Source organism: Amphiura filiformis, chromosome 5, assembly GCF_039555335.1.
Source record: "Amphiura filiformis chromosome 5, Afil_fr2py, whole genome shotgun sequence".
Lineage (NCBI taxonomy): Eukaryota > Metazoa > Echinodermata > Ophiuroidea > Amphilepidida > Amphiuridae > Amphiura > Amphiura filiformis.
The window spans coordinates 62,995,218-63,015,938 of NC_092632.1; the positions used below are offsets into that span (position 1 = coordinate 62,995,218).

The window sequence follows — 20,721 nt, forward strand, 5'->3', positions numbered from 1 at the left end:
AAATTCAAGATGCCAGTTATATTCCGGTCTGAAACTATCAGACAATCATCACAAATTCAAGAACAAACCCAAATTGTTAAAAACCACCCCGGGCAGATTTTTGGCTATTTCTCCATTTACGATCCTGCCCAAAAGTGTCTGCTTTTGACATGACACGTCACATATAATAAGACACCAATCAAGATACAATTTTTCAGGAATTGTTTTACGCCAGATATTCTAAAGCCTAGTATGTTTTGTGCAATTGCATCACTGTTGTATTCTGCAACCCTTGACAAAAAGGTAAATCCAACAGATTTTGTCAAAATTGAACATTATTTTTATGTAAATTGGTAGTATTTGTCAATTATTTCAAATAATCGATATTTTAGTTTCATGATTATGTCATGGGAAGGCAGTATTATACTATACCAGCACAATGACACCCTTTGTTCCTACAGTTATTTGAAAGACATACAGACAGACAGACAGACAAACATTGGGCTATTCCATTTGAAATCCACATTCCCACTGTGGAAGATTTTGGAAATATCTTCCACAGTGGCAGTAGGAATTTCAAATGGAATTTGCACATTAATCGACTCTATTTAAAATGTGCCCTCCCTCTGTGGAAGATTCAGGTTGAATCTTTCGCAGAGGGTATAAGAAATTCAAATGGAGCCACCTAATATGTTCATTCCATTTGAAATTCATACTCCCCTTGTGGAAAATATTTTCAAAATCTTCCACAGGGGTAGTGTGGATTTTAAATGGAATAGCCCAAATTTCAGATCCACCTACCTGTACTGCATTGGCATAAGACATCTGGAACCGGTCCAATCTGTCCATTGCTAAGAAAGTAACACCCTGCCACTCGTGATCGATAATCTCTCTCAGCAGTGACTTGACGGTGGGTGACGGAGGCGATGGTCTCACTGGTTTCCATAGCCAGTACTTCTTCTTCTCCTTCTGCTTCTCCTCTTCCTCCTTGTCCAGTTCCGGAGGGGCTCTGGTCACGTTGGTGTTGATGTTGGCTCCCTTCTGGATCAACATTATGGCAACACTGTATTTGAAAATGAGATAATTTATATTTTTAACTAGCTTCTAATGCAATAATATGGTCATTATTTTTTGGTTCTTTAGATCAGTATTTTGATGCAACTACTTTGACAAGTATCAATACTCCATTGCTATTTGTCTAGTGCATCTGGACGAATGCTAGTATCACATCATTATACTCCAGCAATGCTGCTACTTTAATCGAATTACACAGATTTTCTTTAGATCACTCATCATTGACAACTGGAAAACAGAGCATTCTTAAAGTGACAAAAACAATAATTATATGTCCATGCTTTTGCTGCAAATTAGCGCAACTTTGAACAAGCCCATTGCATCAGTTGTGTTTTAAAATTGGCAAGTGCTGCATGTACAGGAGCAAGCACTGTTTGTCTATTACATGTTTTAACATTTTGGACGCAACTGCGCTGAATCAGTTAGCCTATTTTAGGAAAAGTCCATCCCAAAAATTACACATATGTTTGTCAGTTCATCAATAGCAATGTTAACCAACTTCCCTAACCATACATTGCTATTAACCACACACTTTTATTTCAACATAACAATAAAGGCAGCGGCTACAGAAATATTTGAATGAAATGAACCCTTATTACTTTGTAATTCTGCATTTCTGTGATTGTAATTTGCTGCATTATCTTACCTGTCGTGTTGTCCCATGACTGCCAAGGCTAAAGGTGTGTTTTGGTTTCTATCTCTCACATCAAAATCCTTCACTCTCTGTTGGGTTTAGAGGGGCAAAGAAAATATTATTAAAATATTACCAATTCTAGTATGTTCATAGATATACAGACCACTTGCCAACAGGCAAAGTCTAGCATCATCTGTAAGGGCCAATCGTTTCATAAAGCTTGCACACAAAAACGCTGCACCCATTCTGCCGCCGTTATTGTGTATTTTATCAAAGCACAGTCTTGATATTTTTCACAAAAACATGCATAGGTACCATAGAGCTGATAATAAATGTTAATAGTCACAAATGGTGTGTGCATTTGTTAAACAAGGACGTTCAAACAATCGACCCTCATGAATATGCAAGAATTCTCAGCAAAGTATGGGGACTTTAGCTGTTGGTGAATGGATTGTATGTTCTTTTGTCTATATTTATGTCGGACTTGGCTAAATACCTTTATGCCATCTGGGCCATTCCACAGTTTGGGATAAAGGAACATAGTAAGCACTTTTCCTTGCTACATAATATGAAGCAAGTCATTAGAATTCCAATATCATTCCAAGGATGAGGCTCAAAGATGATATTAATACTGTGTGACCTTGCTTTACATAAAAGAGAGAGAACACAATGTTGGTTACTGAATGTTTACCACCCTTTGTCTCAAACCCATGTAATGGCCCTTTTGCTAAACATGTCAATAATTTACAATATACTTTGATCAACTCGTAATCGGCGGGCCTTATAACATCGCGGATTAACATCAGTTTATTTTATTTCGAGAATTGTCTTGTGACATCTCGCCAGAAGTATCACAAATTATTAAATCAAGCCCTATACTTTATTTAACATGCACAATATAGACCAGACAGGTCAACTATATCACTCTAAACGTAGGTCTACTTTTCGGCGTAGTGGTAAAAGCCTAACAATTCCCACCGACTACGAGCTGATCAAAGTACAACTGATTAGCTAAAGGGTTAGGATTGACGGTTATGGTTAGGGTTAGGGTCAACTGGGGTGGTAACCACAATTCAAAAGTTGCAAAGTCATGTAACATAATCCATTGCATTGGTAACTGAGAAAGGTATAAGATGAGAAGTAACAATGTTCACTATTGTTGCAATTTTGGCACAGTAAAATGAAGTTTGGTGTACACATTTGCTATAATGTGTACATTATGTGGGTGTGTGTGTTTGTGCCAGACTTGGGCCATTTTACAAATTAAAATACTTAATTTGGTGCACCAGAAGTCTAGATCTATAGTGTTATCAGAAAGGCCCTACCTATATGCCTTTAATCTGCTTTTCTGATAACACTACTTAGACAAAAGGGCAGATTAAAGCATACATTGTATAGGGAGCCTAAATCACAAATATCCTGGACAGATAGGCTTTACCTCCACAATGTACATGCAGCAGATAGCTGCCCCTCTGAGTGCTGCACCATGGAGTGGTGTCTGTCCAAACTTGTCTTGTAGATTCATCTGCTGTCCTTTCATTGCTTCTGAGACTACTGATAGCATCTCTATTGGATCAATGTGAGATGTATCGTTGGGCCTACGAATGAAGAAAAAAACAATATGAATAAGACAGTTTGTATAAAAATGTTAGTTAGTTGGATCAAGAAGGATTTTAAAAGTTGAAATGTGACCAGTGATCAGATGAATCTGGCTTGACATATAACGAATAGCAATATACAGTTTATATGTTAATGATTCAATGATACGCATACATGAGACGTGTCAGCCATCACATGATCGTTGAACACAGTGAATAAAACCAGAGATGCCCCGTTTATTATAAAACTTAAATTTGACTGTAATTAAAGTACTTCTGGCTTAATATTTTCACATGGTATTTTAGTACACCATTGGGCATTACAATCATGCCAAAAATAGAAATTCAACAAAAATGAGGGTGTCGCTGTGGAGCAAGTCACACATTATGAAATTGTGACACTCAGAAATTCAGAAATCGGTTCTCATTGTTGTCTGAACAAACGACAACAACATGCACTCTTGAATCATTGCTGTGTCACTATATGGCCAATAATAAGACTTGCACATTTGTGTGGAATTTGGGTGAACAAATTGGTCCTGGGCAAGATTATTTTACACAAACAGTCAATCCAAGAATGTAATAGTGCAGCAAATGTTCCACTTACTGTCCAAGTTTAATGAAAGCATAGTGTAGCGGCAATCTTCCATATACGTCTCTGGCAAAAACATTAGCTCTCCTTTCAATCAACGTCTCTACAACCTCCGTAGACGAGTCGGAGCCACCAGAATCGGCATTGATGGCATAATGCAAGGCAGATCGACCTTCCTTGTCCATGGAATTCACATTGATGCCCGATCTAAGGAGGGCTTTGACGGACGTCACAACATCGCTGACCACTGTGGGATAACCAAGGGTGAAATAAAAGCATGAATTTTCGAGTAATGGAAATGTGATGTCAATGTTTTTCCTACTTTTGATTCAAGATTTCATGAGAGAATGAATCATTATTTTCCCTGGCTCCTTATAATTTCATTTCCTTGGAAGAAAGTTTAGTCAACCACAAAATGTTACGACTTTTTGGCAAGTGATTGTACAATCTCTCAACTTTCTTGATCTGTTATCGGGCTGTGTCACAGGTTGCGATAGCATTTACGATTGCTGGCATGTACTGTAAAATGTATGCACTGTAAAATTGGTAAAGTATATTTACTAGAGTTCCATCAAATAAGGTTTTTAGCTGTAATTGGCTTCTTTGACATTTGGGAAGAAACTAACATTTGGAGACTCCCTAGACAGAGAGACAAATGTATTTTTTTTTTAATTTGTATTCATTTCCATATCAAAGACTATTCATAAATGCATACAAATCCAATATCCTCAATCATAAATAGATAATGAAGTGAACATAAACTGCAATGTTGCCCTTGCTGGATACAAAGTTATAATTTTTTAGTAAAGTTTTTAAAAATCAACCACAAATGATCCTAGCATTTTCTTTTTTTTTAATGACAAATTTCTCGGCATGGAGCTCCCAGATGTCCACATTTTTCTGAACGGTCATATATCGCTACCAGCAACTCCTGTATGTACACACATATAAGCTGCATGAACCTCTGTCCGTACAAACATTTTTACGTCTTTTTGGAAGTATCATAGCCTGATGATCCATTTTTGGACGGTACAATGATCATACTCTTGGGTCTATTGAATGTCGACAATGGTCGAGATGGGGTTCGAACCCACAACCTTGTGAACATGAGTCCAATGCTCTAGCTACTGTGCCACACAACTCTTCCTAAACTTCTTGTACTTACAATCTTTGGACTGGGCAGCATAGTGCAGCGCCATCATACTGTTTCTACAATCTTTAGCCCACTCATCGGCTCCTTTGTTCAGCAATGCCGGGATGACGTCATGAAGATTGTATCTGGCTGCCAGGACCAATGGAGTGCCTTTGCCATCATCTTTCTCATTGTCAGATGCTGTGTTTACATCTGCGCCAGCCTCAACCTGCAGATCATACAAATATAGGAATACATTTTGTACAGGAACTTGTATTTATTACCTCCGGAAGTGTTATTTTTTTGACTGCAACTGCTTTATCACATTTTGCTCATCAATTTTCAGCTGAAACTGTAGATTTCAACAAAATCCTATTCACAGTACAGCTGCAAAGCTGGGATTGATAATATTCTTTTCGTAATTAAAAAAAAGCGCAGTGAAAGTGTCCAATTGGAATTTGTATACAGTGATATTTTACTGTGCAGATTTCATTTGGAATAGCCTAAAACACTTTGCTTTTTAATCTTATTTAGTCACTTCCCTCTCAAAAAGTGGGGTTATCGAAGCATCCAAGGTGTGATCTGCGTATGTGGAACTGAACCACAATCCATGGAGCACCTATTGATATGTCCTCTATTGGAGAAAGAATGCAAAGCTGAACAATGATATTGCTAAGAGTTGTGTCCAGCTTTGGCTGAAACACAATCTTTAGCATGTGTGGATACAATAAGAAGTAGTCACTTACCAAGAATTTGGCAGTCATAGTCTTCTTAGCCAGGATAGCTGCAATGAGTGGCGTTCTGCCATGTTCATCCTTCAGGTTGATGTTGGCTTTGTGTTTAAGCAGCAGCTTCAAGCCCCGCCTGGGAATCTGGCGACCTTGTCTGGTCATTGATTGCTCCTCTATTTGAGCTAGGAAATGAACAGCCGACTTCACACCTATCGGGTAAAAAACAAGTGGAAACTTTTTTAATCAATTAAATAAGAGTTTAATTAAATAAAAAACTTAATAAAGGTTTCAGCTGGATTTTAAATTTCTCTTACCTTCCTCTTAGCTTGCATATTCCATTTAAAATTCACACTACCCCTGTGGAAGATTTTGGAAATATCTTCCACAGGGGAGAAACACATACTCCCCCTGTATTATGGCTTTACCTGTATCTTCCACAACTGGAGTGAGTATTTCAAATAAAAGTTACCCAACTTTCTATTCTATTTGAAACTCATACTCCCTCTGTGGAAGACTTCAGCTAAATCTTCCATAGGGGTAGTGTGGACTTCAAATGATATAGCCCAATTGGGCTATTTCAGTTGAAATCCATACACCCTTATGGTTTCTATATTGTGCATCTGATTTTACTGTCACTAGGTGTTAAGATGGTACTAGGTTGGTAAACTCCTGTACCTGGGACACTTTCAACTATCATATTTGAAATCCATACACCCCATATGGAAAACATCACTTTAATCTCCCACACAGGGAGTGTGAATTTCAAATGGGCTACCTGAATGGGCAACTACACCCTATGTGTAGGAGATTAGGGGTGTATGAGATTCAGCTGGAATAGACCATTACTTCAATCCTTGATCTTTGTTGACCTTAGAATTGAATGATGATGCCCTTTGGATGAGCTCATCATAGAATGTGTACAAGAACACCATGTTGGCAAAGGTATTGAAATGATTCATTCCTCTCTTTATAATTCTCAGTCTTCAAATTTATTGGTAAATTATGAAAGTCCAACATAACAGAAGATACCAAAACATTTCATGGCGTCCTACAAACAAAAGTGCTTTCATTTTGAAGCTGGCCCACCCCTCCAACAAAAGTTTCAAATGTTGAAAATTCTAACCCAAAAGATCAACTTTCACCGATGTTTTAGCTAGCTTTTTACAAAAAATAACAAGACTTTTTGACCTCCTCCTCCTCCCCCTTAACAAAACGACTTTTGAGTATAGGACATCGTCCAACTTTTGGGTTGTTCTTTAAATACAAGCCCTGATAAAGATACAACCAAATTAGGAAAAATCAATTTAAATTACGTCGTTTGGCAGGGAAACCTCCTATGTGTCATTGGCCCCTGAACATGTTTAAAGCAAAACCTCTTATGTAACCTTTTGGCAGTTTTGTTTAAAAACATGTTCAGGGGCCACAATCAGGAAGTTTTTCCCGCCCACCAATGATCATTAGTAATGAAAAGTTTACCTGAAGATTTCTTTGTCTGTACATTGACATCAGCTTCACCCACTTCTAACAAAGCCTGAAAAAAAGAAAAGAAAACTTATTTCATCGAAATCTAAGCCCATAAAAACACATAAAACGTATGCAGTTTCATTCAATTGACTGATGTTATGACAATGTTCTTTTTGTAGATTGTTTTGTACTGGACAATAATTATAATTATAATCATCACATTGTTGAAGGTGTTAAACAGGCTGAAAAAATGCATAAATTTGGACAACAAAGCTGCCTGAATTCAGGCAAAAGCCTGAAAGTTCTCATGCCTGCATTCCAAGCCATTGCCATCTAAGAATTAAATTATTGTGCCCAGTTCTATAATAGGTCATGCAGTTTATATGTACATCAGAAGTGCAAAATGAATGAATTTTTCTCATATTTTGGCACCCATCTCAAAATGAAAATACTTTAGATCTTTACATTAAGTTCCTTGTAGAACATACGAGCTACAAAACCAAATTATGGCCCATATATAGTCCCGGTGCTCTTCTTGGATTTTTTTTCTGTTACGTACGACTTTGTGCTTTCTGTTCTCTGCTGTGATTTTCCACTCAAGCTGGTTTGGTGCTTAGTTCTTCTCCAGTAAATCATTACCGCTGCACGTATCACAACATAAAAACGCTTGTCGACTTTGAACTATATCTCGCCTTTATGCCTTGGCTTCACTTCAAGATATGCAAAAATTTTAATAAAAATACTAACCTGCATCATGTCCAATGCATTCTGGCTGGGTTTGGTCTGTATTGAGCAAAAAAAAGAAAATTACAGTTGATATTAAAATTGATCACCAGCTATCAAAAATCATGTGAATTGTGCTTTCAAAATATAATCAATAAAAATACAGCAGTATTATTGGACATTTCAAACATAAACTATTTGCACCCCTGCTGATGATTGCAGAGAATACGCCTTAAAACAAGTTTGTATTTTGCCAAATACACAGCCCGTCGGCATCCATCACTCACCTCGGCTGTTTCTGCATATGTTTTAATGCAAGTCAACAGCGGTGTGTAGCCCTCATTGTCAGCTACACTGGCCAGCTCCTTCAGGGAGGTAGTACAGTTGGTGTCGTTTGAAGGCTTGGAGGACGGTGGTGGAGGAGTTGAATTCTGCTGCGGTTGTGACGGTGGTTCTTTCTTGTCATCTGTGGTCGCTGTCGGCTTCTGATCAGCGGATGGTGGTTTCTCGCCATCGACTTCCATTGGCTTTGGTTCGTCTTTTGTGTCCTTGGTCACATCTTTTGTGTCCTTTGTCACATCTCTTGTGTCCTTTGCTTTTAACTGTAACAAAATCAGACATATCACATTACATTGCACATATAATTATACACTGGCTTTCAGAAAAGAGCGGCACCGTCTTGCTGAGATTGACCGTGAATGCTCTGTTAATGAGCGACACACGCAAGGCTAAGTATTCCCTTCATAAGCCCTGCGCAGATCAACGGTATGACGCCTAATTGGCCAATCAGATTACCAGTCTGTTGTATTGATTGTGAGGCAATTGAATTAGCCAATCACAACCTAACTTCCTGTTTACGCTGTGAACGCTTTCAAACAAGCACCATTCTTTTCTGCCAGTAAGTGTAAGTTCTAACAATTTCAGAGATTACAGAAGTTATGAATTAACCACCTGTCACACTCTAACCAAATCTTTAAATCCTGGCTGCAATTTACAAATTTGACACGCTTACAAGGATCTGCAAAACTTTTGAGGAATAGAACCAGTACAGAACCATACACTCCCAATAGAAAACATGTCCTTCATCTCCCACACAGGGATTGTGAATCTCAATTGGAGCTACCAGAATGAGTGACTCCATTTGAAATCTACACTCCTGTGTGGGAGATTAAGGACATGTTTTCCAATGGGGGTGTATGTATTGCCACTAGAATAGAGTCAGTATTTTATGGCCTATTTTTAAGCTACAAAAAACAAAAGATGAGGATTCAATCGCTTACCGTTTCAGCCAATACCCTCAGAAGCGGTGCTTGATTATTATCCCTGCATTGCCGAGCCATCAGGTGCAGTACGTTCTGTCCTTGGCTGTTCTGACCTGTTGATACCGTTGCACCCTGCTTAATCAGCATAGCGACTAGCTCTGAGTTGCAAAGGTCCTGCAATAACAGAACATAACAGATTATAGAAGTCACTGATACAAAGGAAATCCTAAAAATATCAAATCCGCCGCTGCTCTCAGTCACCATCATCATTTTTGTCATTGACATCATCATCATTGTTATCATCATCATTGTCATCCTCCTCATCACCATCTCTCTCCTCTTCTCAACATCAAATTCATCATCTTCACTAATATTAACATCACTTTCATGATCAACCTCTTCCTCTTTATTATCATCATCATCCTTATTATGGTGGCCGAGCGGAACGGGCTCCGACTCATAATCGGAAGGTTGCGGGTTCGAGCCCCGGCGACACCAGGTGCCCTGGAGTAAGGCACTTTATCTCGATTACTCCTCTCCACCCAGGGGTACCGGCATTTTTAAATGCTGGGAAGGTAACAGACTCGCTGTGGGAAGGTGTAGCGATCCCCCTATAGCAACATTACGTGGCGGAGTCTGGCCCAAGATATGATGGGTACTCTGATGACTGTTTATGTACAGGATCGCCTCCTTTACCTTACTATCATGATCACCCTCCTCATAATAGTCATCCTCCTTACTACCATGATCACCCTCCTCCTCCTCATCATCATCCTTACTATCATCATCCACTTACCGCTCTGAGGGCAACATTGACAGCTGACTCCCCATCTTTGTTGAGTTGCATCAACTTAGCACCGCCATCAATCAGCATCTGGCCTACCTCAAGGCTGTACTTGACCATCTCCTTTCTATCGTCATTGTTACTGTACTGTAGAAACAAATATATGATCAGAGTTGTCATTCCTTATCATAATAATGGAACGTAAAAAGAAGCAAGAAAAAGTTCTTGACAATTGTTATCAAATCCCATGTCCATGAGTTATATTGCTGATAGCGAACGTGATGCATGCTGAAAATGAAAAGGGCTCTATTTCGTCGCGGGTGGCAATTCGATAACTGTATTGCCGTTTTCGTTCCCAGCATGCATCATATTTGCCTCTTGATAGCTATCAGCAATTTACCTTATTAATTTTTCTTGCAATACTTTTCTGATTAAATCCAAGGCAACTTACCCGGCCACGGCTATTGAGTTCAGATACTGCCAAGTAGTGGAGCTATAGAGGAAATAGAAAGAGAAAAAAGTCAAACAAAAATATTGCAACTGACATATACCAATTATACTATTATAGTCCTACATACTCTTAACATGGAACTTGTACGACTAATAATGAGGATACAACTACTCAGCATGACAATGGACAATTGACCTTTTCGGTAAATCCAATAATTCCTTGCGGTTAGACCAGAGATGTAGTCATTTGATGTCACGTCAATAAGCACATCATTTGAGCGAACATAGTTACTGCGCATTGCAAGTCGGCGTGATGTCAAATGATGACATCTTGTGTCTAACTGCAAGGAATTATGGAATTTACCGAAAAGGTCAACTACCCATTTATTCGTTGCCGAGTTACAATAATGCTACTCCCCGGGGACAACATAAGTAATGACATAATCAAAATCCAAGCACATAGCATTATGGGATAGGTGTAAAATTGCCGATAGATTCACTCACAGCATTCTGTCCATTAACATCCACCAAATCCACCTTGGCCCCTTTCTTCTTCACCAGATACTCCATCTGCTCCAGGATATACTTTGACATTGGCTGAGCTGCCGTTAACATCACCAGAGTACTGCCAGAGTCATCTCTGAAGTTGAGGTCCACACCTGGTTGGTCCAATATGAGGTCTGCGATACCCTGGTGGCCCTTCATCAGAGCAATACCGAGGGGAGGAATCTGTGGAAAGAAAGGTTGAGGAAATGTCGGTTTGCCAGATAAGCATATTTTTATCATGCATATAACTCTGCAAATAAACTTAGCCAACACCACCTGGGTGCTTTCATTAACTACTGTCAATCAATGGCTTAAGAAAAGGTATCCTATTCCATATATTGAATAAAATGCTATAAACAACATCAGCAAATACATTTCTGATGGAATTAGTTGGTGCAAAACAAGGCTTTTCAAGTTCAGCATTCAACTAAGTCAGAGTGGCATTTTTTCTGTGTTCTTAACGTCAAATTCCATGTTTTCTAAAACTGGACAATTCTGGGGAAATCTGACCATTATATTTAGTTAAAAAACAACAAAATGTTACCCAACATCCAATGATATTTAGGGTCTAGAAACACTATGTAAACATCCAATATGGCTACAGTCATTACTATCGTGAGATCGTGATACTGACACGGGAATAAAACAGTAAAATTATGACCAATAATTGGCACTAATTAAGTAAATAAAGGAATTTAAGAAAATATCAGCAAAAATGGGAGTTTGTTTGGGCCTTTTGCTGTATTGTACATTTAAAATAGCCAATATTTCAGATGGAAGCTTAATTTTGTTTTCCATTTTCTACTCCAATTTTGTGATTTTGTCCCATAAAAACTTCAATATTTGGCAGACGACACCTACCTTCCAATCATTAGACTGATTGGGGTCAGCCCCTGCCTGGAAGAGTAGTTTGAGACAGTGGTACCAGCCATAAGCAGCAGCGTAGTGGGCCGGTGTGTTCCCTGATGAATCTTTCACATTGGCATCTGTTCCTTTCCTCAGCAGGAATGCAGCAACCGGGAAATTGCCATTCATCACTGCGTGGATCAGAGCTGTTCTCTTCAGTTTGTCTGCAAGGTACAGGTGGAAAGAATGAGGCTAGAGGATAACAGGCGAGAGAATTTTGCAACTTGAGTGGAAGTATATTCGATACCAAATAACTATCTTAAATTTTTCCCAACTTTTTAAAAGAAGTTTCCATTCTAAATGTTTTCCATAATTATACAAGAAATACCAATTTTTCTAGAATGGGTAATGAAATAACCAGTAAAATTTAGAGAGTGAAAAAACAGTAACCAGTGATGCCAAAAGTAATTATCTGTGTAGTCCACTTGGCTTCGTCAAGGCAGTAGTTTATTGCAGTTACTTTGTGTGTGTGCAGATGCTTTGATTGCGATTGTAAACATGCCAGTTCTTCAAGTCAACGCAAATAATTTAATACTCTACCCACTGGAGCAGGCATTGACAACATCACTGCTTCTGGGCAGGCAAATAAATCACATATTCATATAATCAGCTGTCAAAAAGGACCAAGTATCCTGAGAATAAGGTCAGAAAATCCTGGGGAAGTATAATTTGGGATTTAAACCAATATTCTGAGGAAGCTACACTCCCACTTGTAAAAAGGATTTGTCAAATTGTCACCATAAATTTACAAATCAAACAAAAATGTTGACTTGTAGGCTCAAATCCTCTATACTTTAATCAGTTACATGGGCTTTTCCAGTTGAATCCATGCAACCCTTTGGAAGACATGCCCTTATTGTCACACACAGGGAGTGTAGATTTCAAATGGAGTCACCCATTCAAGTAGCCCCGTTTGAAATTCACACTCCCTGTGTGGAAAATCAAAGTCATGTCTTCCATAAGGGGGTGTATGGATTTGAACTGGAATAACCCATTTAGGAGCAGACGACACCGATTGGGTGGCTCTATTTTAATTTCACACTCCCTGTGTGAGATTAAGGTCATATCTTCTATAGGGGTGTATGGATTTAAACTAGAGAAACCGATTTTGCAGACCGCACTGAATGGGTGGCTCCATTTTAAATTCACACTCCCTGTGTGGAAAGATCATGTCTTCCAACTGGAATAGCCCATTTGGGGAAGAACAGATTGAATCTGGTTATGCAACACTTATGATCTTACCTCTCTTTTCAATAACAGCCCCTAGCTCCACTAGAGCCTTGACTGTTTGTGTGTGACCCTTCCTTGATGCCAGCATGAGAGGTGTTAGCTTGTTCTTGCCTGCCGATGTCAGCACTTCTACGTCAGCTCCGTGCTTTACCAGGGCCTTCACACAATCCTACATAACAAGAGCAAATATTCATTAAAAGTGTGCAACAACTTTCTGAAGAAAAATTGATTCATACTAGTGTCGAGCGTACAATGCAATGATCATACGCTATGGATTAAGTGACACTGAGAACTGACCGATCACCGTCTTTGAATAAGGCAGTCGCTAAGCTCAATCGAGGATAGATAGATACTGTAATTCCACGAAAAATTCCATGACTTTTCAATTAGCTAACCACAAAATGCAGACTTTTGACCCTTTGCTGGAATTTCCATGACCAATTATAAATTTCAAGACTTTTTTTAGATTGTTGTCTATTTCAAAGCTCCCTTTTGAAGACTGGAACCGTATAACAGATTTACATGAACTTTGTAACAGATTTACATTCTATATATATAAATGCATATTGAAAATGCTGGTAGTTATTATTTTCAACTCACAGTATGGCCTTCCTCTGCTGCATAGTGTATAGAAAAGAATGCAGACGAGTCCTTATGGTTGACACCTGTATTCGGTTCCTTCTCTCCACTCGTTTTCTTCAAGAGAACCTCGATGTTATGTAATCTACCATATTTGGCTGCTACCATCAGTGGAGTCACTCCCATGTTGTTGGTTTCTTCAGGATTTATACCCCTGTAACAAAAGAAGAGGAGATGGAAATAACTTTGGTGTCTCAAGTTCTACTAATCACTTTTGTTTTTCTCAAATGGGGTATTCCAGTTGAAATCCATACACCCCCTATGGAAGACATGGCGTTAATCTCCAGCACAAGGGGTGTGAATTTCAAATGGAGTCACCCATTCAGGTAACCCCATTTGAAATTTACACTCCCTGTGTGGAAGATTAAGGTCATGCCTTCCATAGGGTGTATGTATTTCAACTGGAATAGCCCATTTTGGAGCAGACAACACTGAATGGGTGACTCCATTTGAAATTCACACCCCCTGTGTGGAAGATTAAGATCATGCATTCCATATGGGGTGTAAGAATTTCAACCAGAATAGCCAAATATGTCAAACCTCTAACCACTTGTTATCAATGTCAATCAAAGCATTGACTTTTATCATTGCATACAGGGATACAAAACCTGTTGGCATATACATGATGACTCAAAGTTATGTTACTACTTGAACAACTAATACTCCTCTGATTCTGATTCATCATAATTATGTAGCCTCTGAAATTGACAAGATTTGGATTCCTTCCAACAAAACCAGGACCGTGTGTCTTTCTTGTTTAAATTTATCTAAAAACCTTTCAAGATTGATAAGTAGAAAAATAAGAATAAACAAAACATAAAAAGATTCTCAATTTCTCAAGGTAAAATGTTTGACTATTTGATCTTAAGCATTCAATCTTGTTTTTCATCGATTTTATTGCAATGTTACTGCATCGTTTTTGCTATGAGCCACTTTTCATCTTTTGATGGTAAAAATAATTAAGTTAGAATTACCCTTATGAACAATGTTATATATGCACCAAATAATTTTTTTTTTTGGTTTTACAAAGTTCTGATCAACGTAATTGACACTTACCTGCTCAATAAGAGTTCCAATGGCCCTGTGCCTTCGCAAGCAGCAGCATAGTGAATAGGTTTATTCTGCTTCTTGTCTGGTAGGTTGTATTCAGGTAGGACTGATAACAGCTTGCCGAGAATCTTTGGGTTGGGATTGATAGCTGCACAGTGAAGTGGAGTCATCTATGCACACACACAAAACATTTTTAAATAGTTAAAAAGAGTACAATTACATAAGATTATTTCACTCTATTTTGTACAGAAAATAGCTGAATGCTCCTTTAAATGTCAATACACGCTCTTTCCTGGGTCAACAATTCTTTTGCTCACCCAAAGTTGTTATATATATAAATTCAATCCAAGGAAAGGATTCACTCTACTTGATGCACACAAAGTAGGAGGATGCCTGGGTCTGCCCTATGTTAAAACTAACCACGGTGACCCAAGACACCCGTCCCCATCATTAACCATGCAGTGTCATTCAGGGAAGCAGCTGTACTGGCACATTACCTTTAACAGCCTACATTTCAAATACCCCGCTTATGACTTACTCTGTCATTTTCATACGGCTTCTTCTTGACAGACGGTGCCCTGAAAGCTGGTAATTCTTCTGGCTTATCGCAAGACAATACCTGTAAACAAATAATAGTAACACAAGTTGAGTTGTAGTTATAGTAGTAATTATTTGCATTTTCTAACATTTAAGCGATTTCTCAAGTCTTCCTTCCCTTCCTTCTTTCAAATGCTCCTTAATACTCAAGCTTTATTCAATGCCAGGAAGGTAACATATTCATTATGGAGGAGGTATCCTCTGCAGCAACATTATATGGAGGAGTCTGGCCCAATCACTATGAAAGAGAGATGGGCACTTGACCTATTGTGAACACAGGTTCATCCCCATTACAATACTGTACATTATTTTTGCAATTTTTCAACTTGTTGCTTTCCTCCCTGCTGTTCATGTCATTGCATTGATTTGCTTGCTTTATAAACCTTTCCTTGTTGTTTTTCATCCAACCCCCTGTCTCTCCCCTCTCCAAATCCACTCTTGTCACAACACTATTTTTGCTTGTTTTGTAAACTTTTGCTTGCGCTATCCGATTCTTCTGCTTCAGCAGTTTATTATACCGAATTTATTAATTTGTTTTAAAAAATTCATTGATTTCAACACTGGTAGCATCCATTACTGCTTTTAGACAGGATGTCTGGAAAGGTGACCTCCACACTCTGGGTGATCTTCCTATACTTTTGAATTGGACATCAGTTATTAAAAAGGCAGAGACCCATGCTGTATAATAAACTAGCTCGGTAAGTTCTGAGTAACTTTCATGAAAATAAAAAAAGTGCCTATTCTTTTGTGTGTGTATGGTCCATCACCTGTTACTTTGTAGTCTTGTAACATGTCTTATGGCGCCGCCCATGGCCACTTGATGAATTAATCAATTCGATATTATAGACTGTTCAGTAATCACTGCCTCTTCACCCTCTCCTACCTCTTGTTTGTCTAACCTCCTCTTTCTCTGTACAACACATACATGTCAAGTTTTAATTTCATGCCTACCTCATGATGAAGTTGGTTGAAACCATGTCCCCCACTTTGAAAGGCCCTCTCTATTAAATGGGCTGCAATCTTCCGGTGACCTGCTTTCACTGCTATGTGGACTTTATTATCAAAATGATGCTGGAAAATTAAGCACATATGAAATATGGTAAGAACAACAAAGATAACATGACTTATACACATATATAAAATTATTTCCAGATTTCCTTTTACAAATTAAGAGTACTGCCAGCTGTTCAGCGCGTATTATTTTCCACAAGGTCCTATGCACACGCTTGACGTCGTGCGCGTATACGCGATGGTAAACGCATAAAAGGAACCCTGAATAATTGTATACCTGTTGCATTGGATTTTATTGGAACCAAAAACATATCTATGGGGAAGCTTTTCATTCACAGCATTGAACAAACAAACAAACGCATCTTTCCTATGTTACTTCACATATTTAGCAAGTTTTTCTCTTGTAAGAATTACTTCCATGTGTTAATAAAATAAAACCAATACTTTGAATCATGTACTCATACTATTACATACAATTAAAGTTTTCTGATGCAATGCATTGAGGCAGCTGTTCTGTGTGCACACCTGTGTGGCGTCTTTAAACATGTCCCTGTGTAAGCCAGTGCTTTGAGCGAACGCTAGCTATTTGAAGCTGCTCCCCATGAAACGCACACTGACGTCACTGCCACATCATGGTGCAAAATGGTATAGCGTTTGATCCCCAGTGATTTGAACCTCTCTTGATCACCGAGACTGCTGGTTTGATCAGCTCGTAATCGGCGGGACTCATTAATTCGCAGACTAATATCAATATTATTTTATTCAAGACTTGTCTTGTGACATCTCGCCAGTAACTTCACAAATTATGTTTTCAAGTCCTATACTTTCATTGCCATAGTCAGCTATATCACTCTTAGTCTTAACGTGTGTCTACTTTTTGGCATAGTGGTAAAAGCTTAACAATTCCAACCTATTATGAGCTGATTAATGCAGGCATAACATATTTTGATGTGCCTTACCTTAATATCTGGAATCAATGTACATAGCTGATCATAAGTAGGCTTGGTTACACCATCTTCTAATGCGTCTTCAGCATAGATACGGTAGTCGCTAATTCCAGCAGCATTCATCTGAACTGTGTCCTGGAAGAAAGTAAACAATCAAAGTGGATTTAAATTCTTGGTAAAAAAACCTCATCAGCAATTTGAGGTGAGCAAAAATTAAGACATAGCATTCATACATTTACATAGTACATTGGCCAAAAAGTGCCAAAGAATTGTGACATGGATTATGAACATACCGTCATTAGGGTATTGCTCATGCACAAGTCATCCTTTGTCACAAAACATCAGTGGCATTGCTTTGCTGTATTTTCATCAACAGATGGAAAAGCATTATCAAAACATTAGCCTTATTTTACTCCTGAATGAATGATGATGGTATCTGGTATTAATAATAATAAGGGACATCTTGTTATGCACTGGTATTCACCAAAACAAGGTGCTGTTGGTGAATTGACATAACAATGAAAAAGAAACAAAATTATTAAAATTCATTCAACTAAGCTTAAGGGAAGGGGTATGAACGTTTGGGCAGTATTTACTGAGGGACATTAGAACACATCAGACATATCGAATTGCATTCTGAATACGAAGAATGTCCTTCTGATATCAAATAATTTTGATTTTTGAAATTACGCAATGTAATACACATTTTATGGCAAATCATTAAAATTGATATTTTGATATTTAACAGTACTCAAAGTAAACTTCATAAATCTCATGATTTATATTTGAAGTGTGTGTAGGTGGGATGAAAAGCTGACGATCAATTGAAAATTTTGACCTTTCGTATTGAAGATATGGATTTTTTCCCAAAACACCAAAATAAAAAAGGTCTTTTTGGGAAAAAAATCCATATCTTCAATATGAAAGGTCAAAATTTTCAATTGATCATCGGCTTTTCCTCCCAGCTACACACACTTTAAGAATATATCATTAAATTCATACAATTTACTTCGAGGACTGTTATATCTCAAAAAATGTGAAAAATATCAAATTTTACTAATTTGTCATAAAATTTGTATTATATCGTAAATTTCATAAAGTGAGAATTATTTGATATCAGAAAGATATTCTTCAGATTCAGAATGCAATTCGATATGTCTGATGTGCTCTCATGTCCCACAAAAAAATACTGTCGAAACGCTCATTCCAGTTCCCTTAAGTTAACTTTTTGAATATAAATACAGATACATCTCTAGTCTTTGACATGTAAACGGTGTGACTAGAGATAATTCCACGCCAACCAAATTTTCCTAATAAGTAATCTAATGTTTTATAAATATAATACCATACCTTAGTGAAAGCATCATTTCCTTCACGGCTTCCTCTACCCTGAGAAATTTCTCGCACAGCGTGTCCAAGTGACATAAAGTTGTACCTGAAAATTGAAATTAAGAAATGTTATGTTTTGGTCCATAAACAAATTCTCCAGCTCCAAATTATGATTGTGTGCTAACAATTTTCTTTCATTGCCAGTTAGAACTAACTAAATAAAAGATTAGGATTTGGCAATGTTTCATTTGGCAAAACAGGATTTTCTTTTTTAATTAAAAAAATTAGCGCTGTATTTTTCTCATTCTGGAATATGGAGTAGTGACAAACAAGTCATTTAGCTTGATCACATCACAATACTGCATTTTTCCTGGGAGGGAAGACATACAGGGTGTATCAAAATGATTGGTACCTATCAATGTCCAGTGATCATGACCAAGACTGACACATCAAAATGCAGTATAACATCCACCTTAATTGTAGATTTATGAGATAAAAGGTCATGATTCTATAAATTGTAGTCGTTTCAAGCTGACCTAATGCTGAATTTGGAAGAAGCAAGCGTTTCATCAGACACTAAGGTTGATGGGAACCAATCATTTTGATACACCCTGTATATGGGCAATTCCAAGCGTTGCGGAATGATGCAAACTGCCTTTGTACGAATTTCTTTTTGATGCAGCAGCCAAATATGTATTAACAGCACAAGGTGAATAGCATAATGTTAAAGTATTTTTGGTTAGTGAATGATTAAGGTAGGAGAAACTTTTCCAAACCACCCTAATTTCCTAATTTGCATATGCAAAGTTCAGCGCTATGAATGATGCACACAGGACCAGTATTTTTGCACTAAAACATTTTTGACAAACTCTGTGAGTTTAGTAATCTGAGATATTAAATTTGCCACTTAATCTAAAGCTTAGGATGTAAACTGACAATTGTCAGTATCGATTTAAAAAAAAATGGGCATCGACTCTTTATGCCAAATTTTCCGACACTAGGTCACGCTATGAATGATGCAAGGAGCGCTATGGAATGATGCTGTGTGTAAATTCCATAGAAAATGAAAAGCAGTCCATGTTTGAAAATAAAATAAATAGATCAATAAATTTGAGTAAATTGTGTTTTATATACTTGGCTACTTATGTTAGCTGACAAATATCAATATTTATCCAAAAATATTTATCACCGATTTTTTTAAATCAGATAACTTGTGTTGCATGGTCACATTTTGAAACTAAAATTATGTCAATATTTTGCTAGTCTTAAATTCTTGGAAGTGAAATTTAGCACTGGGTGTTAGCCATAAGATGTAACATAACAACTATCACCATCTATCAAGAAATAATCATCACTGTTTTTATTTTATCGTAAATTTAAAGAAAAAATCCTTGCAATCCATGAATCCTTATGGCGTTGCTATGGAATGATGCAGGGGTTTTGTGGAGTTATGTCACTTACAATGGTTCAGGCAATGCTGAAACATCAATTACTGTAAAGATAATTCTGTGCAATGCATTTCAGAAAGTTCTAACCCAAAATTGTGAATATTTTTTTTCAAACGGGCACATTATGAATTATGCATCATTCCGCAACGTTGCGGAATGATGCAACTTTAATTGGTCGTTACCGCCGCAAATTAGACTTTTTGAAAATTATTTTTGGGTCATTGGATAGGGATGAATAAATTTGCTTTGCATTCTAGTTTCAATGAAAATCAACCTTATTTTAAAATTGCAGTGGTAATAAATGATACTTTTATGCTTGGAATGATGCTTTTAATCGTAAAATTGGTACTCAAACAATGCTGACGAAGCTACACGTTATAAAATTTGAAAAGTTCTGGTGTTTATATTTTGAGCTACTTATAAACTTTATATTCACATGCATAATTTGTTTCCAAAATTTTACAGTACAGAGCAGTTGCTGTGTTTTTAGTTTTGCTGCTTTTACCAGTCAAGAATATGCAAATTTATGCAAATTAAGATGTTTTTCTAACAATGGACACCATTTCCTCCTAAAAAGTACGTTTTCAGAAAATAT

General features: G+C 37.6%; 1 protein-coding gene across 1 annotated transcript in view; it reads right to left on the reverse strand.

The window, feature by feature from the left end:
- The window catches only part of LOC140153513 (poly [ADP-ribose] polymerase tankyrase-like), a 47,077-nt gene that overhangs the window by 23,307 nt on the left and 3,049 nt on the right, over window positions 1–20,721 (reverse strand). Inside the window, exons 4-24 of the mRNA XM_072176283.1 lie at window positions 18,700–18,784; window positions 17,362–17,484; window positions 16,343–16,462; window positions 15,333–15,413; window positions 14,801–14,964; window positions 13,706–13,898; window positions 13,118–13,274; window positions 11,831–12,039; window positions 10,928–11,152; window positions 10,425–10,466; window positions 9,986–10,120; window positions 9,208–9,363; window positions 8,215–8,529; window positions 7,952–7,987; window positions 7,217–7,271; window positions 5,756–5,949; window positions 5,043–5,238; window positions 3,893–4,124; window positions 3,126–3,285; window positions 1,700–1,776; window positions 781–1,042 (exon numbers count right to left, since the gene is read on the reverse strand). Of these exons, the coding sequence (XP_072032384.1) occupies window positions 781–1,042; window positions 1,700–1,776; window positions 3,126–3,285; window positions 3,893–4,124; window positions 5,043–5,238; window positions 5,756–5,949; window positions 7,217–7,271; window positions 7,952–7,987; window positions 8,215–8,529; window positions 9,208–9,363; window positions 9,986–10,120; window positions 10,425–10,466; window positions 10,928–11,152; window positions 11,831–12,039; window positions 13,118–13,274; window positions 13,706–13,898; window positions 14,801–14,964; window positions 15,333–15,413; window positions 16,343–16,462; window positions 17,362–17,484; window positions 18,700–18,784 (3,217 nt within the window). The remainder of the gene's footprint in view (window positions 1–780; window positions 1,043–1,699; window positions 1,777–3,125; window positions 3,286–3,892; window positions 4,125–5,042; window positions 5,239–5,755; window positions 5,950–7,216; window positions 7,272–7,951; window positions 7,988–8,214; window positions 8,530–9,207; window positions 9,364–9,985; window positions 10,121–10,424; window positions 10,467–10,927; window positions 11,153–11,830; window positions 12,040–13,117; window positions 13,275–13,705; window positions 13,899–14,800; window positions 14,965–15,332; window positions 15,414–16,342; window positions 16,463–17,361; window positions 17,485–18,699; window positions 18,785–20,721) is intronic.